The 27335-nt window shown below is 43.9% G+C and overlaps 1 protein-coding gene across 1 annotated transcript; it reads left to right on the forward strand.

The window, feature by feature from the left end:
• The first annotated feature begins 1625 nt into the window (after window positions 1-1625).
• LOC308396496 (uncharacterized protein) lies at window positions 1626-27087 on the forward strand. The gene is made up of 10 exons (XM_080881850.1): window positions 1626-1699; window positions 20093-20134; window positions 20263-20541; window positions 20616-20849; window positions 20945-21181; window positions 23467-23544; window positions 23684-23740; window positions 24811-24876; window positions 26778-26822; window positions 26902-27087. The coding sequence occupies exons 1-10, from the start codon at window positions 1645-1647 to the stop codon at window positions 26907-26909; spliced, it is 1101 nt and encodes a 366-aa protein (XP_080737976.1). The 5' UTR covers window positions 1626-1644; the 3' UTR covers window positions 26910-27087.
• Window positions 27088-27335: the final 248 nt, after the last annotated feature.

Consider the following 27335-nt stretch of genomic DNA (forward strand, 5'->3'; position numbering starts at 1 on the left):
GATTTATCATATCACACCATATTATCCAATATTATATTACATTATATTATATTATAATATGTTATATTATATCCCCTTTCACATTAGAGCCACAACAGGACCCACTAGAACATGGGAACAAGTAAAAGTGAAATATAAGAATATTCTACAGAATGGTAATATTTATCACTTATATTGCTTTTAGTCTCTTGGAAAGAGACCCTGAAATAATCTGTTAGTTTGTTCATAACAGCAACCAAGAAAAGGGCAGAGCAAAAAAAAAGACAGGTGGTGGTCCTGCACCCCCTCGTCAACAAGTTGGTTAAGTAAATAATACCCTCACGGGAAAATCGATATCTCTCTATGAGCACACTGTCGCGCTGAGCTAAAGGATCCTGTCTGTCCCGCAATATACGCTGAATTCTGAGGACTCTCCTTATCAATCTTGCACCTTCTGCAATGGGTGGCTCGCGTATACGGACAGGACATGGCTGCGACAGACTTCCCAAATCCACCTTCGCTTTTATAGCCGTGGTCTCTCATCTTGATTACACGAAGTAATTTACAATTACTACTCTGAAATATGAATTACATCTGTAATAATCACATACATGTAATAGAATGTTAATAGTACATTTCCCTTTTTTAGGAAATGACCTGTATGTATCTGTGTGACATCAATAAAAGGATCAAGTGCTGCATTATCTTTAGTTACATTGATGTTATTTATTTATGGTGAAACAGTGGTGGAATATCGCTGTTGCTTTCGTATAAATGAAGCGGACATACCTGCGTGGCCGCGATCTAATCCTGTTTACATAAAGTAAACCTGCTCCCAAGCAGGTTTACGCTTACGGCTCTGTTGCTATGGCAGCAAGTCCCGGATGAGCTTCGGGGAACCGAACGATCCAGGATCACGCGAAATCGTCCACAATCAAATCCAGCTAACTTACTTAGCGAGGTACGAAGAACGGACCCCAGGTGGTGAATTTGTGATGTTGGAGCTTTTCAGCAGCTGCTCTTTTCTTTTTGCATTTAATGGATGAAGACAAAGATGGAGAAGTGCCATAAGTCACAAACAAATATATTTATCTGAATATGAAATATGAGTTGAACAAAGTATGTTATTAGTCTAAAACTACACCTTGGGATGGAGCTCATACTGCTGATCACACGCTTCATAATGTCCGACTGAGAGTTCACTGCTGCAGGATTTATCTTCACTGTTGGCAAGGAAATAGTGTTTGATGTTCAACCTGAGCCAACCACAAACTTTAAATTTGTGATATAAGGACTTTGGTGAAGGCAAATCTTACCTGAAGAAACACAAGAATGAAGCTTTGTTTGTAAAGGTGGACTGCCAGCCTCTACCACCCCATCTCTCATCATATGACAGGACAGGCTTCAGCCCACTCTACAACGGTGAACTGGATAAATGTTTGAGAAAAGGGATGAATGGAAACGTCGTGAGCACCTGTATCAGGTGGTGGGACAGATCATATGGTAACATGATGATTTTAATCTTTGTAAATGATAACTACAGGCTGCGGCTCATTAAAGCAAGCCCCGCCCTCACCAACCCCTCAGTGTGGCGACATTTAGTGAGACTGCATGTGTTAAAGGGGAAGTGATGAAGCTGCAGACGTCTCTGTGCTTCTCAGACTGATGTTCAGTCGTCATCCAGACATAATGAAGACTCCGTGTGTCTCTCTGCTCCTCGGTGAGTCAAACTCAGAGCTGCTGCGCTCATTTATTTATTATCCATTTAATAGAGATTCACTGCACTGAACTAAGAAATAACAGGAAGCTCTTTCTGACTCACAAAGCTGGAGATGAAATTTGATCTTAACTATCATTAAACTGGATCGAGCTGTTCTACTTTTAAATACTCTAGGAACAACAAGTAGGCCTGCAGAGCGAAGTGCTCTAATAGGGTGATATGGTACTACAAGGTCATTAAGATAAGATGGGGCCTGATTATTTAAGACCTTGCATGTGAGGAGCAGGATTTTGAATTCTGGATTTAACAGGAAGCCAATGAAGGGAAGCTAAAACAGGAGAAATCTGCTCTCTCTTTCTAGTCCCTGTCAGGACTCTTGCTGCAGCATTTTGGATCAGCTGAAGGCTTTTCAGCGAGTTTTTTTGGACATCCTGATAATAATGAATTACAGTCGTCCAGCCTGGAAGTAATAAATGCATGAACTAGTTTTTCAGAGTCTCTCTGAGACAGGATATTTCTAATTTTAGAGATGTTGCACAAATGGAAGAAAGCAGTCTTACATATTTGTTTAATATGAGCGTTGAAGGACATGTCCTGGTCAAAAATGACTCCAAGGTTCCTCACAGCGTTACTGGAGGCCAAGGTAATGCCATCCAGAGTAAGAATCTGGTTAGATACCATATTTCTAAGCTTTTCAGGGCCGAGTACAATAACCTCAGTTTGATCTGAATTAAGAAGCAGAAAGTTAGCGGCCATCCAGGTCTTTATGTCTTTAAGACATTCCTGCAGTTTAAGTAATCCGGTCTTTAAGTGATGACATGATGATTCCTGTTTCTGGGCCCAAAGTATGCTATGTTTAATATGGCTTTTGTGTTTTTAACATGTATTAATGCTTCGTATCTTGTTCTATTTAATCTCACCCCCCAAATACAGTCACTGCTGGCCTGTCTCGGTTTTTATCACCACTATTTATTTTTAAAACCTTCCGATCTAACTACAGCCCAGCCCATGCAGCAGTATATGAATGACTAACCTCGTATTGTGGATGGATTATCTCAGTTGTTCTCCTGGCTGAAGTTTGGTCCTTTTACAGCATCCTGCCATGCGATTACATTTGTTCCTGACCACCGAGAACACTCACGTTAACTTTTATCCAGTGGAAAAAGTTTGCGTTCATCCTCCAGCTTCACTGTGTTTATGTTATGCTAACATAGCTGTGTAGCTAGCGATCATTTAGCACATCATTATATACCAGCTAGCCCAACTTCAGTAACCCTACAAACATCACTGCTGTTTAGTTTTCTGTCGTCATTTATGTTGGAAGTGATAGCAGAGCTGTACGCTTGAATTTGTTTCAGAAATCTCTCAGTCAGAACCAATGACTGTATAAAACATGGACGACGCGACAGCTCCCCAAAAGTGAAGCCAAAACGTCTCTATCGCCCCCTGGTGTCTGGCTGCAGTATAGGTCATAAACCCCGCCTCCTCCATGTTAGCGGATGGGACTGGGGTCAGACTAAAATTAATTTATTCTCCTCAGATAATTTTTTTCCAAAGATTCTTTCTTTTGTTATCAACAGTTCTCATCACGCTGATTGATGTTCAAGGGGTCTCCTCTCCCATAAGTTTGATTCTAATTCCTACCGCGGTGATGTTAAATTGGGGTGTAACGTCATCATAGCAGCTTTGACTGGCAGCTGCAGTCACGGAGCAACTTGCGTATCTCTGTTCGGGAATAGCAGATAGAGCGTAGGCTCTGAGAGGAGGGCCAGCGTTTACGCTACGAAAACACGACCGAGTGTTTTAACCTGACAGCCTGAGGTGTTCTCCAGTAAACTGGACTACCGACAGAAGGACCCGAGGCCCCGCTGCACTTTTTCGGTAAGTTAAACATGTTTGTAAGCTAATCCGTAACTACCGTCCTTAGCTCGGTCCTGAGAGCTAAGCCGTGCAGGTGAATGAATTTACTAAAGAAATCAAGAGAAACGCTCCGGGCTCCTCGGTCACTAATTACTGTTACTGTACTTTTATTACAAGTATTATACTGTAAAAGCAACAGGCTGCATCCTGCTGCAGCTCCTGTGCAGAGCTGAATATTAAATATGTGCAATCAACATGTTTTCAGTCTCTTGCCACATCTGTAAAGACAATAACATTTTTTTAAGCTTGTACTTCAGTAACTCCTCATTAATCAGGAACTATGGATTAAAGTACTGTAGTGTACTGTAATGCTGAAAAAAATGTAAGAATTTCAGATCCTGAGTGTGTGAGGACAGAAGAATCAGCTTTATTTCAGATTTGAGGGATAAAATTTCTATTTGAGTTTGATGGTTCTGTTGTCTTTGTGATTACAGGAGCTGCCCTCAGATTCAGACCTCAGCACCACCCAGTGACAGCAGACAGATCATCCAACATGTTCACATGTTAACTGCAACATGAACTGATGAAAACAGTACAAAGGTTAAAGTGCCACATGTGCTGTCAGTGAAAGCTGCAGCTGTTTTACTGATAAAGTTAAAGACAAAAAAACAAAAGGATTAATCACTCATGCAACAGTGTCACTATATATCAGCATTAACAGGACCTCAGTTTGTATCTCAGACCTGCACAGCTTCCGTTTTAAACACTTGATGTACTCAGCTGCATGAAGAGCACGTTTGAGTTTCTCTAACACAATTAAATAAAACCTGATGAAGGACAAAGGTCGTCACTTGTATGTTGAACTACAAACTTGTCATCTGGAATTCTTTTACAGTTTTTTACACATAGTGTGTTATTTACCATAAAGTGATTCAGAGTTATTCATACCAGAGTAACCAGAGGGGATCATATATTTTTAAATATATAACTTTCCCAGCTTGGTCCTGATGGTCCCCCTCACTAGTTTCTCTCCAGGGTGAATGTAGCTGTTGATATAATATGGACTCTATTATTAAATGAAAAGAACAAATTAGACTACACTACTGAAACGTTCTGCTGATGTCTTTAAAGTTTCCATGTTACCAGGCTGTAGAGAGCTCTGAAGATTTAAACAGTTTTACATCCATTACACTCACAGTCTTATGTTAAAATCTCAAACGACAGCATTATATTTTTGATATTAACAGTAACTCTGGGCCTCTGTGGAGTGTGCAGATGATCTCATCGCTGTCTAAAAATGGATCCAAATGGACCCAGTGATTTCAGTTTGTTCATGTTCAGTTTAGTTCGCCACATTAATGTTCTCACTTCCTGTTTTTTCCCCGTGTCAGCTTGTCTCCCGTGTCATTAGTCAGATTATGTTCAGCCCTGTACTCACCTGTTTCCAATCATTGTCATCATTCAATCTGTGTATTTAAGTTCCTCGGTTTCACCAGTTCTCTGTCGTGTCATTGATGTTGATGTTCATGTCGTCCCTCCGTCTGTATGTTCATTCATTCAGTCAGCCAGCCAGCCATTTCCTCCCTCTGTACTGTTTGCTCACTCCTTCGGCAATAAACATCCACCTTCACCTACCTGCCTGTGAGTCCAGCATTTGGGTCCTCCTTCTCTCATCCACGACACTACCCCTGACAGAATGACACGACCCGTGCCAAGAAGACACGCTTTTGACCCAGCGGACTCGGACCTTTTCGAGCGGCAGGACGCAGCGCTCTCCATTTGGGCGGAGAAGCTCAGGTGGAAACAGCGGCTCTTCTCAGAGAGGGAGCACGTCTTTGAGGGGACTCGTCTGGCTCTGGGCGGGCCTCGGAGACGCCGCGGTCCTCCACCTGCTGCCTCACCTGCATCAGAGCATTCGCCGCGGAGAGTGGGCGTCACAGGCCAAGTTTCGGCCGCTCGCTCTCCCGCTGCTCCGCTCCTCGCTCACCCGCCAGCCGTTTTACTCACCGGACCTTCAACCTCGCCATGGCACGGCGGCTCCGCCTCCCACCTCAGCTCAATGGAGGCTCCCATGCCAGAGGCTCGGCTGTGTACCCCGCCCACTGCCTCTTCCCGGAGAAAGCGGCGCACACGTCGCCATAACAAGGACTATTTCCAGCAACTGCCGATGGTGAGCTCCAGTGACTGTTTTTCGCACTCACCGTCTGATTATTCACTTAAAACACACAATAGACTCATTTCTGATTCATGGGGAGTCTCCCTCCTAGACGAGGACGTGGACCTGGAAGAGTTTTTCTGCTCTGCTCCAAGGACTGTAAATAGTGGTGGCAGAAAAACCAGAACAATCCCCAATAAACCTGTCAGTATCACTCACCCAGTCATCATTTCCACTCCAATCAGTCAGCCGACACCCACACCTGTGCCCGCTCCCAGGACGAGGGCAGCTGTGACCCCGTATACCTCCACACCCACTTCTGTTCCTCGGGTGGGGGTGACTGGTGTCCAGCCACCTCCCGTGCCTGTCCCAGCACCTAGGCTGAGGGCGGCCAGGATCCGGCCTGACCCCCCTAGAGACTCAGCTGAGGCTCTCCAGCCAGTGCCCTCACGCTCTGGAGGCACGGAAGAGCCAATCAGTTCACCTCTTCATCCACCTCCTGATCCAGCTTTTCACGCCCTCGCACTATCACTGGTTAGGCTAGCTGAGGTGTCCCCTGCTCAGGCCCCAGCTTTATTAGCCCAGGCTGCAGTTTTGTCCCCTTCAGTAACCCAGTCATTAGCTCAGCCATTAGCCACACCAACCTCATCTCCGTCGTCAGCCTAGCCTGCCTCTGTTCCTCCCTTAGCATCTCCACTCCAGTCAGTTCCCTCACCTGCTGTTCAGCTTCCAGCCCCGTCAGTTCACTCACCTGCTCTCCAGTCTGCTCCTGTCCAGTCACCTGTAGCTCAGTCCCCTGTCCAGTCAGTCCAGTCTGCTCCTGTCCAGTCAGTCCAGTCTGCGCCTGTCCAGTCTGTCGTTCACTCTTCTGTAGTCCAGTCTGCCGCCCAGTGCCCTGTAGTCCAGTCGCCCCCTGTCTCCCAGTCGCCCGTCCACCATCCTGTTCGGTTCTCAGACCTGCAGCCACAGCACCCAGAGCCAGCTGTGAGCTCTCCTGCTCCTCAGCCAGGGGTTTCCGCACCCGCTGGCCCGGCCGCTCCTCAGCAAGAGGCTTCCGCGCCTACTGGACCTGCCTGTCTCCAGCCAGAGGCTTCCACGCCTACTGGCCCTGCCTGTCTCCAACCAGAGGCTTCTGCGCCTACTGGCCCTGCCTGTCTAGAGCCAGAGGCTTCCGCGCCACCTGGTCCGGCATCAGACTCAGCCGCTGCTTCGCCTGGTCCGGCATCAGACTCAGCCGCTGCTTCGCCTGGTCCAGCCTCAGCTTCGCCTGGTCCAGCCTCAGCTTCGCCTGGTCTAGCCTCAGCTTCGCCTGGTCCAGCCTCGGCTTCACCTGGTCCGGCCTCGGCCTCTGCTTCTGCTTCGCCTGGTCCAGCCTCGGCCTCTGCTTCAGCTTCGCCTGGTCCGGCCTCGGCCTCTGCTTCTGCTTCGCCTGGTCCGGCCTCGGCCTCTGCTTCTGCTTCGCCTGGTCCGGCCTCGGCTTCGGCCTCGGCTTCGGCCTCGGCTTCGGCTTCTGCTTCGCCTGGTCCTACAGCTGCTCCTCAGTCTCCGCCGGCTCCCGTGCCGCCTCCTGTGGCTGCTCCTCGGCCGCCTTCTCCTTGTCGCCGGCGTGGTCGACCACCGGATTGGCTCAGTGGCCACAGTTGCCTTCCGCACAGCCGGCCCCCAGACCGCCTTCGCCTGAGTGGCCGCCGTTGCCTTCCGCACGGCCAGCCCCCGGACCGCCTTCGCCTGAGTGGCCGCCGTTGCCTTCCACACGGCCGGCCCCCGGACCGCCTTCGCCTGAGTGGCCGCCGTTGCCTTCTGCACGGCCGGCCCCCGGACCGCCTTCGCCTGAGTGGCCGCCGTGGCCGCCGTTGCCTTCCGCACGGTCGGCCCCCGGACCAGCGCTGTCATCGTCGCCGTTGCCTTCCGCACGGTCGGCCTCCCGAACTGTGTCCGCGTCGCCGCCGTTGCCGTCCGCACGGTCGGCCCCCTGAACTGTCTCGTCTCCACCGGAACAGTCTCATCTCGACCGCCGCAGCCGCCCACCGGACCGGCTCAGTGGTCGCTGCTGCCTTCCACGTGGCCGCCCACCTGAACTGTCTCTGTGTGGACTCCGTCCCTCCGTCCTGGGCCCCCTCCGCCCGCCCTGTTCTGTTTTTTTTTCTTTTGGCCGTCGGGTGCCGGCCTTTGAAGGGGGGGGTACTGTCAGGGTTCCCGGGTCGTTGACCCAGTGATTTCAGTTTGTTCATGTTCAGTTTAGTTCGCCACATTAATGTTCTCACTTCCTGTTTTTTCCCCGTGTCAGCTTGTCTCCCGTGTCATTAGTCAGATTATGTTCAGCCCTGTACTCACCTGTTTCCAATCATTGTCCTCATTCAATCTGTGTATTTAAGTTCCTCGGTTTCACCAGTTCTCTGTCGTGTCATTGATGTTGATGTTCATGTCGTCCCTCCGTCTGTATGTTCATTCATTCAGTCAGCCAGCCAGCCATTTCCTCCCTCTGTACTGTTTGCTCACTCCTTCGGCAATAAACATCCACCTTCACCTACCTGCCTGTGAGTCCAGCGTTTGGGTCCTCCTTCTCTCATCCACGACACTACCCTTGACAATAACACAGACTATTAGAGTATTAGGTGTGTAGCACCGCTAACTAGCTAGCAACAAGCCTCCAACACATTGCGTATGCTAGCTGCTAATCTAGCAAGGGAGACTCCTAAAACACTTCAGGCCCAGACAATAACAACAAGAAGGCCCCTCCCCTTCCCGCCAGAGATGGGCAGTAACGTTTTACTTGTAATGCGTTACTGTAATCTGATTACTTTTTTCAAGTAACGAGTAAAGTAAGGGATTACTATTGCAAAAACGGTAATTAGATTACCGCTACTTTACCGTAGGAACGCTGCGTTACTGCGTTACTAAAACCGTGATTTTTTGAGAGAATATCTCATGACAGTGACGTAAGTGAGTGCGACATTCATGACAGCGTTTAAAGCGTGGAAGTACTGACCTTATTTGAGTTTGATTCCATAAAACGTGACAAAAACATTAGAGTCCGCTGTGCGTGGGAAGAAAACTTCTTTTTACAGCAAAAAAAACCCTAAACTTCCAAGCAAGCACCGAGTGCACTACAATGTAATGGGAAACTCACAGAGAAACTCGCAGATTCTTCCACTGACCGCTGCAGCACACCTGCACCAGGGTAAACCTCCGCCCACCCCACTCCTCCTTTAGAGGTGAAAATAGAGCAACAGGACCGCTGAGTCTTTGACTTTATTTATTTTCTGCTGTGTTTTACTTGCATCTATTTGAAAGACTGAGTGTAAACACACAAAATATTTTATGTGCTGGAATGTGCAGAAAATATGTTTAAATGTTTAACAAATTTCTTCCAGTCAGAGAATGTTGCATATAATTAAGTTTTTGCTTCATGCATAAAGTTTAAACTTTTAAAAAGAGACTTTTCCATTTGATTACATTTTGTATGATGGATTATGCAGTAAAAGTAGAATTGGGCTGAAAGATCTATCGCTTTATTACCTATTCAGGTTGTAAATCGTGTTTTTAAAAAGTAACTAAGTAACTAAGTAATTAAATACTTTTGAAAATAAGTAATAAGTAAAGTAACTGGATTACTTTTTTGGAGAAGTAATCAGTATTTAGTTACTGATTACTTTTTTCAAGTAACTTGACCAACACTGCTTCCCGCACACACTAACTCCCTTTTTCCTGCACCACAATCGCGCTCCAAATTAGAAATTGTCATTCATGCATTTGTTTCATCCCGTCTGGACTACTGTAATTCTTTGTTTACTTGTTTATGTAAAGCCTCTTTGGAGCATCTGCAAGTTGTTCAGAACGCTGCTGCAAAGCTTCTGACCAAGTCCTCCAAGTCTTCCCATGTCACACCCCTGCTGATTCAGCTGCACTGGTTCCCCGTTAAATTCAGGATCCAGTTTAAGGTTTTGACCTTGACTTTCAGGGCCCTGCATGGACAAGCACCAACATATATAAGTGAACTTTTGCATCCATACATTCCCAGCAGGTCCCTGAGGTCATGTGACCAGGGCTTGCTTGCTGTTCAGCACACGAGGCTGAAAACAAAAGGCGACAAAGCTTTTGGACCTGTGGCCCCCAGATTGTGGAACTCTCTCCCTTTGAGCCTGAGATCTGTGGACTCAGTGGTCGCTTTTAAAAAACAGCTAAAAACCCATCTTTTTAAACTTGCTTTTGGTTGATTTTTATTTTTAGGTTTTAGCTTCTGTGAAGCACTTTGTGATTTTTATCTTGAAAGGTGCTATATAAATAAAGTTTTACTTACTTTACTTACTTACAACCAAACGTGTACCTTAAAGAAGCAACAACAGTGCACAGAGATAGCCAAGCTGTAACTGTATGTTACGGCCCTAGCAGGGCCTCCTCCTGAAGGTGCCTGTGTGGGCTTGTCCCACCACCTCTTCTGCCTGAGGTGCCACCTTTCCCTTCTGTGCAGCTGACTCTCGTCAGTAATTAAAGAAATTTAAGCCCAGGGAAAGGTGAGCTCTGAGCCAGAGTGCCATTAGTGTGGTTTCAGCTAGTGAGCTGAGTGGTTGTGATGTTTGCAGCTAGTGAGCTGCGTTTTTGTGGTTTTCAGCTAGTGTGCTGCGTGTCCGTGTTTGCAGCTAGTGAGCTGCACTCTTTTTGACTTACTTTGTACTTTATTGACCAACGCTTGAGTTTTGTTTGTTCCTTTAAATGGTGATAGCGGCTTGTCAGTCTCTTTTAGTTAGTTTTAATAGAAACTTTGGTTAAATCAAAGAGTTTTATTATTCTGCCTCTGTTTCCCTTTCCTGACCCGGACACTTTTTGTTACTTCCCCCCTCATCACCTGGACCTTTTAGGGGAATGTAACACTGTAAAATAACCTTTAACCATCGTTACACTATTTTTCATACTGTGTAGTTATTATGTTACATGTTTGATTCTTTATAAGATGTTCTCAGAGAATAAATGCTGCATGTTTATTTTGTTGGGTAAGATAAACATTACGGCGCATGTGTGGGGGCAGGTTAGAATGCACCAGTACGGCAATGGAAATGTGTGCTGTAGCAGAAAACAGTTTTTTGACCATGACATCGTGTATTTGTATGTATGAGTCAGAAATAACTCTGGACAGCTCACATTAAGGAGTGGAAGAAATTTTTTCAAGGCTTGGGACAGAAATTCACCACTACAGTGTGTGTTTATCTGGCTTCATGGGTAGATAAAGTTGCGTGTCATCTGCATAGCAGTGTAAATATATGCTATGTCTTCTGATGATACTGCCCAAGGGAAGCATGTATAATGTAAACAGAATTGGTCCTTGGTAATGACCTAGTTTCTAAATTATTTTTTCAAAGGGTTCATTTAATTAAAAAGAATATACCTGAATCATTTAGCACCTACAGTGCTTTGAAAAAGTATTCATACCCCTTGAATTTTTACACATTTTGTCACCTTACAACCACATAATTAAATGTTTCTTATTGAGATTTTCTGTGATAGACCAACATAGTTGGAAAGTGGTACAAAAGTTAAACATCTTTTTCAAAATTTAAGCAAATAAATATCTGAAAAGTGTGGTGTGCATTTGTATTTAGCCCCCTCTGAAAACCTATAGACAAAACCCATTGTTATCATTTGCCTTTAGAAGTCACCTAATTAACTAATCAAGTTCACCTGTGTATAATTTAGTCTCATTATAAATACAGCTGCTCTGTGACGGCCTCAGTAGTTTGTTACAGAACATTAGTGAACAAACAGCTTCATGAAGACCAAGGAATCCCCCAGGGATGGGTTATAAAAAAATATCCCAAGCTATCCCAACATCTCAAGGAGCACTGTTCAATCCATCATGCAAAGATGGAAAAATTATGCTCCTACCAAGACATGACCATCCACCTAAACTGACAAACCAAGCAAGGAGAGCTCTGGTCAGAGAAGCTTCCAAGAGGCCTACAGCCAACTTTGGAGGAGCTGCAGAATTCCACAGCTCAGGTGGGAGAATCTGTCCACAGGACAATTGTGTGTAACCCACAAATCTGGCCTATGTGGAAGAATGGCAAGAAGACAGCCAATGTTGACTGAAAGAAATAAGAAGTCCTGTTTGCAGGAGCCATGTAGGGGACACAGCAAACATGTGAAAGAAGGTGCTCTGGTCAGAAGAAACCAAAGGTGAACTTTTTGGCCTAAATGAAAGCGCTACGTGTGGCAGAAAAGTCACACTGCTCACCACCCTGAACGTACCATACCCACTGTGAAACATGGTGGTGGAAACATGCTGTGGGGCTGTTTTTCTTCTGCAGGGACAGGGAAGCTGGTCAGAGATGATGGGAAGATGGATGGAGCTAAATACAGGGCAATCTTGGAACAAAACCTGTTGGAGGCTGCAAAGGACTTGAAACTGGGACACAGATTTGCCTTCCAACAAGACAATGGCCCTAAATATACCATTAGAACTTCTGAATGAGTAATGGGAACCACTCACTGTCAGATCTGTGAGTGCTAAAATTATACTTTTACTAGAACCATCCAGTCATTCTCTAAAATAAAACACTAACTTTCTCAAAAGTGCTTTAAAAGTCCAAACACACATCTACAAAAATCTGACTGGCACTACCCCCTCTAGTTATCCTACAAAGAATTCTCATTGCATCATTATATGCAATGTACAGCTTCTGCATGCTACATTGTTTGTAGGATGACCACAAGGGGGCAGTATATAGCAGTGTGCAATACGCTTTAAACAAAGCCACTAACTGGAAGTGAACAAAAGCTGAATTTGCGTGCAATAGTATTTGCCTGCACATAGAGCTTACATCGCTGTCTGTATATGTCATCATCATCATTCATTTGCTCAGTAATAAAGTGACCGAGGTATTTCACCTTTTTATGAACTTCAAGAGTTTTTTGTGCCAGTTTAAACAAAGGGAAGTTTACCTGCTTGGTTCTACATATCAGAACAGCACTTTTAGCAGCATTTTACTCAATGTCATATTGCACACCATATTCAGTACAGACATTAAGAAGCACCTGTAACCCAGCACTGCTTGGACTAAAAACAACCAGGTCATCTGCATACATGAGATGATTTATCAGTGCTTTACCTAATATACACCCAGTGTTACAGGCTCTCAGCTGTATGGACAAATCATCGACATATAAATTAAATAAAATTGGAGACAAAATCCCACCCTGTCTGACACCATTGCTGACACCAAAGGGGGCAGAAATACTGCTTCCCCATTTAACCTGCATGTTCTGATGAGCGTACCAGTAAGAGAGAATCCTCACGATGTACTGAGGAACTCCCTGTCTCTTCATTTTATCAAAAAGTTTTCTGTGGTTCACTCGATCAAAAGCCTGAGAGGCATCAATGAAACACATGAGGACAGATGAATTTTTTATACAAACTGACTATTTCCTTGAGTGCATATATGCACATGTCAGTGCCGTGCTTTGGTTTGAAGCCAAACTGATTATCCAGAGAAGAGATGAACTCACTTACTCTGTCAAACAAGATTCTAACACCTTAGATAAAATACTGGCTAGTGCAATCGGCCTGTAATTATCCAAACAGCTCACTTTTGCAGTGTTGTCCTTTATAACTGGTACCAGTAAAATACACAGCATTGACTCTGGTAATATATGGTAAGATATGAAATTTCCCCTTGTGGGACTAATAAAGGTATATCATCATCATCATATGCCATGAATCATAAACCCAGTGAAGCAGAGTGCTAGAAGAGGAGCTAGCCTTAAACTAGCATGTTTTAAATGTTCTGCAGTGATGTGATCCAAACCAGAGGATTTATTATCAGATAACCTATGACTTCATATACTTCATGTGTCCTTACACTTATTGTGTCATTACTCATGTCAGAATTGTTCTTATATGATTCACTTTTTATACAGTTAAACAACGCACTGTAATGCTCTCCTGGCAGGGTTTTGTTGGCGGACTCAGGCGCAGACCAGGAGACCTTTACAAAAGCTGACAGTGCGTTTATTTACAGTGATTTCTACTGATGTGCGATACCACTGATTTCCTTTCCGATCCGATACCAAGTAATATTCAGGGTGGTATCGACGATACTGATCCGATACACCTCCGCACATCCTCCTCAGACACAGTGCGCACACTGTGTCTGAGGAGGATGTGCGGAGGTGCTTCAGGAAGGTGAACGCGCGCAAAGCTACTGGTCCGGACGGGATTCCCGGCCGCGTCCTCAAGTCATGCGCGGCTCAGCTGGCTGGAGTGTTCACGCACATCTTCAACCTTTCCCTCTCTCTGTCTGTAGTCCCAGCCTGCTTCAAAATGGCCACCATCGTCCCTGTACCCAAATCCTCCACCATCTCCTCATTGAACGACTGGCGACCTGTAGCCCTGACCCCCATCGTAAGCAAATGCTTCGAGAAGCTGGTCAGGGACTTCATCTGCTCTGCACTACCCGACTCACTGGACCCTCTACAGTTCGCATACCGCCACAACAGGTCCACTGATGATGCCATAGCCCTGACACTACATACTGCCCTGTCACACCTGGAGAAGAGAGACACGTATGTGAGGATGCTGTTTGTAGATTACAGCTCAGCATTCAATACCATCGTTCCCTCGAAGCTGGACAGGAAACTGCAGGATCTAGGACTGAGCAGCTCCCTCTGCAGCTGGATCCTTAGCTTCCTGTCTGACAGACGCCAAGTGGTCAGACTGGGCAGCATCACCTCATCCCCCATCACACTGAACACTGGTGCTCCACAGGGGTGTGTACTGAGCCCTCTCCTGTACTCACTCTACACCTACGACTGCACAGCCACTAACAGCTCCAACATCATTGTGAAGTTTGCGGACGACACTACAGTGGTGGGTCTTATCACCAACGGTGATGAGACGGCTTACAGGGAGGAGGTCAGCGCCCTGACCCACTGGTGTCAAGACAACCATCTCACCCTCAACGTCGCAAAGACAAAGGAGTTGATAGTGGACTTCCGGAGGTGCAGAGAAGTACACACCCCCATCACCATCAACGGCGCTGCTGTGGAGAGAGTGAGCAGCTTCCGGTTCCTTGGAGTACATCTGGCTGAGGATCTTACGTGGTCAGTACACACAAACAAAACAGTGAAGAAGGCGCAGCAGCGCCTCTTCTTTCTCAGGAGACTGAAAAGATTCGCATGAGCCCCCGCATCCTCAGGACCTTCTATCACTGTGCCATTGAGAGCATCCTCACTGGATGCATCACCACCTGGTATGGCAACAGCACCGCCTACAACTGCAAAGCTCTCCAGCGAGTAGTGCGGTGCTCTGAACGGATAATTGGAGGTGAGCTTCCCTCCCTCCAAGACATCTACAGGAAGCGCTGCCTGAGGAAAGCGGGGAGGATCATCAAGGACTCCAGTCACCCCAGCCATAAACTGTTCAGACTGCTTCCATCAGGAAGGAGGTTCTGCAGCATCCGGTCCCGTACCAGCAGACTGAGAGACAGCTTCTTCCATCAGGCCATCAGACTGCTGAACACGTCATAGACACCTCAGCTTCACTACTGGAACTTCAACATTATGCACTCCACACTGTATATAAATGCCACTTGTTTTGCACAATATCCAACTACAAACCTCTGTATATTTTATATATTTTATTTATTATTATTTTTTACTATTTAATTTGTAAAAATGTGTATACACACACACACACACACACACACACACACACACACACACACACACACGTAGGAAAATATTTAGTATACACATCCAGAAATGCATACACTATTATATATTGTACATATATTTATTAGTTTCAGGTTGGCCATTCTTGTATTTTGCTCGTTTGTGTTGTTGTGTTTGCACATCTCTGTTGCTTGTGGGGCTCGCACACAAGAATTTCACTCGCATGTGCTGTGCCAGTGTGCCTGCACATGTGATGTGACAATAAAAGTGATTTGATTTGATTTGATTTGATACCGATACTTTGTACAAAAACGTTTTTTATTTATTGTATCTCAAATTATAGCGTCATAATGATTACAGGGCATCAGATTACTTGTTCTCATCACTTAATAATGCAGAGTTCATCATATAGAAACAAAAAAACTGAAGTTGTGCTATTTGAACACGTTGCCTGCCTGCAGCACTAAAGGACTCCGTGAGAGACGTCTGTCTCGCCCTAGCAGCATCTGTCCCTGTCCTTCTCTTCAGTTCGCCTCAACATACACTCGTCATATTCTGTGATATGATTTACTCTGAGGTGTTTGATAAGGTTAGTGATGTTGCCACAACCATACATGCCAACCCTCCCGATTTTTCCAGGAGAATACTGAATTTCAGTGCCCGTTCTGAAAATCTCCCGGAGCCACCATTCTCCTGAATTTCTCCCGATTTTCCAGGACAACAAAATTGAAAAACCATATGGCAGAATTCATAGCGCGGCCTAGACAATTCCAGTTTCCAACAAGGTGAGAAGTTCAGCCATCCGGGAGGGGCTCAGAGTAGAGCCGCTGCTGCTCCGCATCGAAAGGAGCCAGCTGAGGTGGTTCGGGCATCTGACCAGGATGCCCCCTGGGCGCCTCCTGGGTGAGGTGTTCCAGGCATGTCCCACCGGGAGGAGGCCCCGGGGCAGACCCAGGACACGCTGGAGAGATTATATCTCTCGGCTGGCCTGGGAACGCCTTGGTGTTCCCCCGGATAAGCTGGAGGAGGTGGCTGGGGAGAGGGAGGTCTGGGCCTCTTTGCTTAGGCTGCTGCCCCCGCGACCCGGCCTCGGATAAAGCGGATGAAGATGGATGGATGGATGGATGGAACAAGGGTGGCAGCAACTTTTAATATTACTCTTATTTCTCTTCCTGGGTGGCAAAAAAACTTTTAACATGTTTTCAGGTGAGAATGTAGCTGTGTGAACTTCAAATATCTGAGCCGACACATCGTCTTCAAACCCCCGCGCTACTCGGGTTAAACATCAAATCAAAATCAAATCAAATCAAATCAAATCACTTTTATTGTCACATCACATGTGCAGGTACATTGGTACAGCACATGTGAGTGAAATTCTTGTGTGCGAGCTTCACAAGCAACAGAGTGGTGCAAAATACAATAATGTAAACAAGCAAAATACAAGAATGGCTACATCTGAAACTAATAAATATATGTACAATATATAATAGTGTATGCATTTCTGGATGTGTATACTAAATATTTTCCTACGTGTGTGTGTGTGTGTGTGTGTGTGTGTGTGTGTGTGTGTGTGTGTGTGTGTGTGTGTGTGTGTGTGTGTGTGTGTGTGTGTGTGTACACATATTTTACAAATTAAATAGAGTAAACAATAATAAAATATATAAAATATACAGAGTTGAATATGTGCAAAACAGTGGCATTTATATACAGTGTGGAGTGCATAATGTTGAAGTTCCAGTAGTGAAGCTGAGGTGTCTATGACGTGTTCAGCAGTCTGATGGCCTGATGGAAGAAGCTGTCTCTCAGTCTGCTGGTACGGGACCGGATGTTGCAGAACCTCCTTCCTGATGGAAGCAGTCTGAACAGTTTATGGCTACTAAACATGATGTATAAGTCACTTTGATAACTTAAAAATGTTCTTGTTTGGCTTTTTCAGTGTTTTATTTGTTCGTGAGTAAATCGGTTTGGCTGAGATTAAAGTTATTAGATTAGATTAAATTAAATGTAACTTTATTAATCCCTCGGGAGGGTTCCTCCTTCCTCACACAGCTGAATAAGAAAATGATTAAACAGAAGTGTGAGACGGTGGAGAGTTTACGCCAGCACGGGGTTATATTTTAGAGAGCAAGGAGCAGACGGCTGAGTTTCAATCCACCGAGGGAGCTCATGACATACTACCCGGCTTTCTTTAGACCGCGAAGGCCGGGTGCTAAGGTGGAAGCAGCCTCTGAATTTGGACACCCCCACTGTTTCCGGGTCTGCCATTGAAAACGGTGACATTTAAGGTATTTTACCCGATAAATAAACACTGTAAAATGTATTTACCACCCCACCCCAACAGCCCTTTTGAATGTCTCCCTAATTCTGAGGTCTCAAGGTTGGGAAGTATGGCCACAACACCTCACTCTTGGAGCACGTTTTTGCCACATGTATCGCAAACCACTTCTCGGCTGTTTGTGGAGGTAAAATACGTCCGCACACTTACGCTCAGCCATTGTTGTGAGTGCGCGCGCCAGACATTTATACAGCCGTAATTCGCACATGACTATGAAAGGCGGAAGAGGAAGTAGTTCCTTTGAATGCTTTTTTTTATTAGTAAAATTAGCATACAAACAAAATGCACCATATATTACACATTCAGAGAATAGACATTCCTTACATATTAGCAACTTTCATATATAGGAAAAATAAACTATAAAGATGGGGTCACATAACTTAACAGATTATTAACTCACTAAATCAAAGTCTTCCAAAAAGGAAACAAAAAAGCAGCCTTTTTCTTTTTAACTAAAGTCAGGTTTAAGTCGTTTTTCCAGTAAGCTAGTGTTGGTTTGGTCTTGAAAAAGCGACATTTATGTATAAATTGCTTGCACAAGATTAATAACACATTAACACCATAATTAGCTTTCTTTTCTTTCAAAAACACTCCAAACAATATCATATTAAAGGTAAATGGGGTCATTTGAATCCCACTGGAATAAAGCCAGGTATGAAAATCCAACCAAAATATTTGTATAAAATTGCACAAAAAGAATAGATGGTCCAGATCCTCCTCTTCTGTTTCACAAAATACACTGTTGTGGATAGGCGTAGCTTTGGGTCACGTGGTGTCGGTAATAGTGATAGTGATTGCTATATCACCTGTTCACGGCCCGAGGGAATTTTTGTGAATGAGTGGGGGTGGGGGAAGTCGACTTTTGCTGACCGCTCAAGCTTAGAATGTTTTTGATCACTGTTTTTCTGGATTTTAAGGATTCGATAACAAATAAAGAGGTTTTAATCTGGAACTTTGACTTATGTTTTGAACAGCGGGCGCGTCAACATTATTCCCCTATTCAGCTGCTCGGCTAAAATAAATTTCATTCTCCAAAATTTTAGAGTCGTCACATTCAATGCCATCAATTAACAGAGAAGATATAAAATTTCTTTTCTGTCTGCTTTTTTCTAAATTAAAAAAATATGAAGAATTTCTTTCCCCCTCCTCAATCCACTTGGCCCATGAACGCACAAAAGGTCCTTCTGCTTTATTTAGGTAGAGCTGGTCTGATTTAGTTTGCAACTCCATAAGTTTACTCCTTTCTTGGGTATTTAGATCATCTTTACTACAGCAATAAGTAATTTCTTGGAATAATTTACATTCATATTCTCTTTGCTTTCGACTTAACTCTTTTACTGAATTGAATACTAAATTCTCTAATTTTGAATTTAATGAATTCCCATTTACTGATATATCCTACAATTAGATGATCAGCCAGAATATCTTTTATAATTTTTTTGACTATGTTGCAGTAGTCTTCATTTTGTAAAAGTTTGGCATTGAACTTCCAATAAGTTCTTTTATTTGATTTGTCTGTGAAGGTTTTATTTGATTGTCTAATTTCCGATTCTAAGCACAGTTCAATAAAGCAATGATCAGATAGAGGTGCATTTGACATCACAACTTTTACAGTGTGGCTAAGAATGATGTCACTTCCTAGCCAATAGTCTATTCTAGATTTACAAGCTCCATTTGGTTTAAACCAGGAAAAGCTTTTAATTCCTGGATTTCTTTCTCTCCAAATATCTGTCAAATTGTTGTTTATCAAAAAATCTATAATTAGGTTATTTTTTTGTGGTCTACCTGTCCTTGAGGGCCATCTATCAGTCCATTCATCAGGAGTCATGTTCCAATCACCACCTATTAAAATGTATTCTGTAGGGTATCGATCTTTAAGTTCAAAAATATTTGTTCTTTACAGGTCTGATGGTTTAAAACGAAACATATCCATGTGTTAGAACGGCCCAGTCAAAGTCCAGATCTAAATCAAATCAAGAATCTGTGGCAAGATCTGAAAACTGCTGTTCACAAACGCTGTCCATCTAATCTGACTGAGCTGGAGCTGTTTCAAAGAAGAATGAGCAAAGATTTCAGTCTGTAGATGTGCAAAGCAGGTAGAGACAGACCCTGAAACACTGGCAGCTGGAGCTGCAGCTAAAGCTGGTTCTACAAAGTATTGACTCAGGGGCTGAATAATTACACACACCCTGTTCTAACTTTCATGTGATTTTGTAATGACTGCAGGCCCATCAGTGTGACTGTCACAGACGTCTGCTTATCTGTTTGGTCACATTCACACAGAGAAAGAAGCTCCTCACCTGTGCAGGTACACAAGGTGGAGGAGCCTCTGACCTTTAGTGACCTCTGACCTTTACTGACCTCTGACCTCCTGTTGCAGGTGTGTGTGTGCTGCTGCTGTCTGCACTGACTGTTTCTGCAGGTGAGTTGATGGAGTGAAACAGTGAGACTCCAACAAGAACACAAATACACTTACTGTGTGTGTGTGTGTGTGTGTGTGTGTGTGTGTGTGTGTGTGTGTGTGTGTGTGTGTGTGTGTGTGTCCTCCAGTGTCTCTGTCTGTCAGTCCAAACCTTCAGCAGGTCTTCAGAGGATCTTCTTCAGTGTCTCTGAGTTGTGTTGATGATGGACAGACAGCTGAAGGATGGACAGTGAAGAGGACCAGAGGAGGACCCACTGAGGACTGTGGAGCAGCTGCAGGCTTTGGGAGGGTTCATGGTTCCTACGCTGTTGTGGCTGTTTGTCCTCCCAGTGAAACCTTCTGGTGTGAGGACTCCTCTGGACAGAAGAGTGACAACGTCTCCCTCAGTGTCCAATCAGAAACTACAGGTGAGACGTTCCACCTGTGTCTCTGTCTCTGTGTGACTCTGCTCTCATTAACTCTGTTTGTCTCTGATGGTCAGATAAAGATGTCATCCTGGAGATCCCTGCACTTCCTGTGAGGACAGGAAGTGATGTCATTCTGCGCTGCAGACAGAGGAATGGTGACACGGTCGAAGCTTATTTCTTCACCAAAGGAAGTCGCCATGGTCTTGAAGCAAAGCACAACATCACTAACATCACGCAGGCTGATGAAGGTCTCTACTGTTCTACTGAACAGGGTAGAAAGTCTCCTCAGAGCTCTCTGAGGGTCAGAGGTCAGAACACTGACATCACTTCCTGTTTAAAAAATGATGTAACAATGTGACCTGATAATAAACTGACTGAACCATCTTCATCATCTCTCCTCCAGATCCTCCCAAAATCATCCATCCTCCCCCTCTTCACTGTCCTCCCCCTCCTCACTGTCCTTCTCCAAGAACCTCCTCAAACTTTGCTCCTCCTCTTACTTATCCTCCTCTCCCAGCATCCACCTGTCCTCCTCCTCCTCCTCCCTCTCTCCTGGTCCCCATTGTTGCAGGTCTGGTTTCTGGGCTTCTCCTGGTTCTAGTTCTAGGTTTGGTTCTGTTCCTCTGCTGGAAACTTAAAGGTATGAAAGCTTTCACTCACCTGATATGAACAGTTGTAATCTGATTACTGTGCTGACCTTCTGACCCTACATAAAAATGAACTGACTGGGTCACCTCTGTCCAGATCAGTGGGTTTTACTCATCCAAACATGCAGTCATGGTGGGTTTGAATGAATACTTGAGTGATGCTGCTCAGTGATTCTTCAATTTACTCTGTGACCTTTCAAAATAAAATGTGTATTTGGGCTGCCCCTGACACATAAATCTATATTATATCTCAGTTTATTCTTTTAGTGTGGAAGATGTCACAATGTAGTGTAAAAAGAATAAATTAGTGACATCACAGGGAGTGCAGAGTTATTAGTCAAGTTGTATTTTTGAGGAATAATGTTATTATTGAACAACAACCATGTTCTCAATGAACCCAAAAAACTCATTAATATCAAAGCTGAATGTTTTTGGAAGTAGTTTTTAGTTTGTTTTTAGTTTTAGCTATTTTAGGGGGATATCTGTGTGTGCAGGTGACTATTACTGTGCAGAATTATTAGGCAACTTAACAAAAAACAAATATATACCCATTTCAATTATTTATTTTTACCAGTGAAACCAATATAACATCTCCACATTCACAAATATACATTTCTGACATTCAAAAACAAGACAAAAACAAATCAGCGACCAATATAGCCACCTTTCTTTGCAAGGACACTCAAAAGCCTGCCATCCATGGATTCTGTCAGTGTTTTGATCTGTTCACCATCAACATTGCGTGCAGCAGCAACCACAGCCTCCCAGACACTGTTCAGAGAGGTGTACTGTTTTCCCTCCTTGTAAATCTCACATTTGATGATGGACCACAGGTTCTCAATGGGGTTCAGATCAGGTGAACAAGGAGGCCATGTCATTAGTTTTTCTTCTTTTATACCCTTTCTTGCCAGCCACGCTGTGGAGTACTTGGACGCGTGTGATGGAGCATTGTCCTGCATGAAAATCATGTTTTTCTTGAAGGATGCAGACTTCTTCCTGTACCACTGCTTGAAGAAGGTGTCTTCCAGAAACTGGCAGTAGGACTGGGAGTTGAGCTTGACTCCATCCTCAACCCGAAAAGGCCCCACAAGCTCATCTTTGATGATACCAGCCCAAACCAGTACTCCACCTCCACCTTGCTGGCGTCTGAGTGGGACTGGAGCTCTCTGCCCTTTACCAATCCAGCCACGGGCCCATCCATCTGGCCCATCAAGACTCACTCTCATTTCATCAGTCCATAAAACCTTAGAAAAACCAGTCTTGAGATATTTCTTGGCCCAGTCTTGACGTTTCAGCTTGTGTGTCTTGTTCAGTGGTGGTCGTCTTTCAGCCTTTCTTACCTTGGCCATGTCTCTGAGTATTGCACACCTTGTGCTTTTGGGCACTCCAGTGATGTTGCAGCTCTGAAATATGGCCAAACTGGTGGCAAGTGGCATCTTGGCAGCTGCACGCTTGACTTTTCTTAGTTCATGGGCAGTTATTTTGCGCCTTGGTTTTTCCACACGCTTCTTGCGACCCTGTTGACTATTTTGAATGAAACGCTTGATTGTTCGATGATCACGCTTCAGAAGCTTTGCAATTTTGAGACTGCTGCATCCCTCTGCAAGATATCTCACTATTTTTGACTTTTCTGAGCCTGTCAAGTCCTTCTTTTGACCCATTTTGCCAAAGGAAAGGATGTTGCCTAATAATTATGCACACCTGATATAGGGTGTTGATGTCATTAGACCACACCCCTTCTCATTACAGAGATGCACATCACCTAATATGCTTAATTGGTAGTAGGCTTTCGAGCCTATACAGCTTGGAGTAAGACAACATGCATGAAGAGGATGATGTGGACAAAATACTCATTTGCCTTATAATTCTGCACTCCCTGTACATTTCATCACCTTTCACTTCTTTAGGATTTATCGTAGAGCAAGGCAGAAGAGCTCCAGCTAATTCCTAGAATATGTACATTATATTAAAAACGTTTCTTCAAAGAGTCCATCATATCCAGCACAGAGTACTTCAGTCTGTAATAACATGTTAGTGTCAACAAGATAAATGATTGTCTTGGAAAAGCAAAAACTCTAACTAGCTAATCTTCTCAGTAAGTAACACTTAGCATAAATGTTTAATTATGTTGTAAAGTAATAAGTTACTTTTGAAGATAATGTCTCCCAACATTGGCTAACACAACAAGGACCACAAAGTTAAGTCCTAAACACAGATTTCACACATACTGAGGGTCACCACAATCATGTTCATGTGTTTCCCCCTCCTCTCTTCTCAGGAAGTAAAAACCCATCTCCTCCTCCTGTGGATGTGACCTATGCTGATGTCACGATCAAGCAGAGAGCCAACAGGAGAGGTAGACTGTCACCATGTGTGCTGTCATCAAAATAAGACAAGCATGTTATGTAGCCACATACTGTACTCTTTAAATCTATGTTAAAAGGAGTACTACTGAAGGCTGAAAACTACTGCCTCTATGAATGTCTGTATTCCAGACAAATATCCTGCTGATCTACAAGCTGTCTACTCTGATGTGAGGACTCAAACTTCAGGTACACATGAACATGTCATGTTTCAGCTGTGCAGGCAGGGGAAGGACCAGAACGCAAAACTCACCACACAGGAATCAAACTCAAAAAGCTGCTTTATTGCAGAATGGCACGAAAAATATAACAAAACTAAACTTGGACATGGATAACTAACACACAGGGAAACACAGCCATGAGGGAGACTACGACACTGACAAAGAGAAACACAGGGCTTAAATACACTGAGGGATAACGAGGGAACAAGACACAGGAGGAGAGCACAGCTGGGAGTAATCAGGCTGGACGAGACAAGGGAAACAAAACTAGAAACACTGACATGAGACACGGACCTTCAAAGTAAAACACACTGACTGAACTCTAGACATGTAAACTTAAGAGCAACTGGGGAGACAGAACATAGGAACCTGGAATGGTACAGAAAGGCACAGTAGACACAACATGGAACACAGGGAAGCCATATTACAAGAACTAAACCTATGATAACCATAACTGAAACCTAGGGAAATAATAACTATAAAGATCAAAACAGCACAACCCACCTGAACATAATGAACTCGCAGGGAAAGAGTAAAACTAAACACAGTGAACATAGAAACACAAGACCTCTTCAAAATAAAACAGGAAACATAAGACGCAGACATGACAACCTGAACTTATATGTATATATACATATATGTATATATACATATATGTATATATACATATATGTATATATACATATATGTATATATATAAAATTACAATTCAAATACAAGCGCCATACTCAAGTCCAGTAGATGGAAACAACATAACATAGGAACCATATAATAATAATAATAATATTTATGTTTCAATGCCACAGCTACAACCTGCTTCAGGAATATGGAAACAAACTTTATGAACAACCTACTAAATTTTCTCCGATCAAAAACATGCAACTATAAAAATGCAAATCTTAAAAGAATAATAATAATAAAAATTTAAAAAAAAACATGATCTTGAGCACTGAAAATCCTCACAGAGCAGCTTGTTTGTAGATATTGGCTGTGACCGAACTCCGTCTCGAGTCACTCCATCCATCTCTCTGTTCTCAGGTCCTGAGGACGTCGCTTATGGTCAGGTGGTCATCAAAAGCAAGAAGAAAGCTGGCAAGAGGAAAGGTAACCATAGTAACCACCATAACGACAAAGCATGGCACTCACCATAAGTCAATTCAATTTTATTTATACATTGATATTGATGTATTTATATTTTGGGATTGAATGGTTTGAAGCAATGGGACGACACCCAGAGCACCCCCCACAGGACACCCCTCAATTTCAGTTCAATTCAATGTTATTTATATAGCACCTAATCACAACAACAGTCACCTCAAGGTGCTTTATATTGTAAGGTCGACCCAACAATAATACATACACTGGAAAAAACCCAACAATCATATGACCCCCTATGAGCAAGCACTTTGGCGACAGTGGGAAGGAAAAACTCCCTTTTAAGAGGAAAAAACCTCCGGCAGAACCAGGCTCAGGGAGGGGCGGGGCCATCTGCTGTGAGAGAAGGAAGACAGGATAAAGACATGCTGTGGAAGAGAGACAGAGATTAATAACAGATATGATTCAATGCAGAGAGGTCTGTTAATACATAGTGAGTGAGAAAGGTGACTGGAAAGGAAAAACTCAATGCATCATGGGAATCCCCCGGCAGCCTACGTCTATTGCAGCATAACTAAGGGAGGATTCAGGGTCACCTGGTCCAGCCCTAACTATATGCTTTAGCAAAAAGGAAAGTTTGAAGCCTAATCTTAAAAGTAGAGATAGTGTCTGTCTCCTGAATCCAAACTGGAAGCTGGTTCCACAGAAGAGGGGCCTGAAAACTGAAGGCTCTGCCTCCCATTCTACTTTTAAATACTCTAGGAACAACAAGTAGGCCTGCAGAGCGAGAGCGAAGTGCTCTAATAGGGTGATATGGTACTACAAGGTCATTAAGATAAGATGGGGCCTGATTATTTAAGACCTTGTATGTGAGGAGCAGGATTTTGATTTCAATTCTGGATTTAACAGGAAGCCAAAACAGGAGAAATCTGCTCTCTTTCTAGTCCCTGTCAGGACTCTTGCTGCAGCATTTTGGATCAGCTGAAGGCTTTTCAGTGAGTTTTTAGGACATCCTGATAATAATGAATTACAGTCGTCCAGCCTGGAAGGAGTAAAAGCATTACTTCTAGGCTGTGTTTGTTTAGAACAGCAGCTGCTTTTACTTTGGCATACATAATAATCTGCACTGACTCAGAGGTGTGTCTAAGGCTATGTTCACGCTGCAGGTCTTGATGCTCAATTCAGATTTTTTGATCAAATCTGATTGTTTTGTCTGCTCGTTCACACTACAAATAAAATGCGACAGCAAACGCGCTCTAGTGTGAACGCTCAAAGCGCCGCATGCGCAAAAGAAGACGTCACACACAACGCGCTCTGTTTAGACCCAGAGCAACAGTGTTGTTTGACTGATGGCCTTAATATAAAGACTTCGGACTTTATGTTTCCCAAGTTTTGCTTTAAGTTATTTTGTTATTGACATAATAAAGTAAATAACCTAATAATGATCCTTATTGCTGTTTTAGAGGAGCAGTGCTTCAAAGGATAGTTGCAGATTTCTGTCAGAATCTGCAGATTATACAGAACAAAGAAAATGTTCACGTTTCTCCAACATTGTCTTCCCAGCAGTTTCACTAACATCTACACTGGATGGCCAGGAAGTGTTCACGATGTCTTCTCCGGCGCTGATAATTGGCGTCTGTCTTGTGTATCGGATTCAGCACCACATACGAAAGTGACCCAGATCGGATTTGAAAATATCAGATTTGTGCCGTTCACACTGTCACACCATGATCGGATATGGGTCGCATAGGGTCAAAAAAGTTGGATTTGATGCGCTTTGCCTGCAAAAGCAGAGTATCCACGAATGGCCTTTAGGGGGAGCAAGGAGCACCACTGAGCTATGCTGGAAAAAATAAACATGAAACACACATACAGGTGTGTGATACTCTAACCCTGTGTGTGTGTTACAGAGCAGTCAGCTGATCCATGTGCTGTGTACTCATCAGTGAGAGCAGGTAACATTCACACACAGGAGTATTTAAATAAAGGTAAAAGGGTGAACAGCTGACATCAGTGATGTTTGTCCCTGAACAGGAAGCTGAGGTCACACTCGGTCTGATGGACGACCTTCATCCTTCACTCTGCTCCTCTTTCAGAGCCTGCTGAGGCGTCATCAGTTATTCCTGAATCTTCATTAGACAGTGTTGATCGTGGAGGAGAAGATTTGTACTTTGAGTATTAGTTTTGCTCTTTTCATTCTTCTACAAACATGTGAATGACTTTAAAGGATCCATATATATGTATTAAAGGATGGACCTGTGTTTAATAAAAGTTTGTTTAAAAGAATCCCAGATGTGTCTGAATCTGTGTTTGTTACATCTAACAGCCTGTGTCAGTCAGTCCCTGTGAGGTCCTGATGTGTCTCAGACAGAGCTGAGTCCTGCAGTCCTGGGTGAATTGATAATGGAGCTGCTGGTTGGTACTTTTCTGTCCTAAACACATCAAAGTTAGTAAATGGACAGTCAGTG

Source organism: Rhamphochromis sp. 'chilingali', assembly GCF_963969265.1.
Source record: "Rhamphochromis sp. 'chilingali' genome assembly, chromosome: 1".
Lineage (NCBI taxonomy): Eukaryota > Metazoa > Chordata > Actinopteri > Cichliformes > Cichlidae > Rhamphochromis > Rhamphochromis sp. 'chilingali'.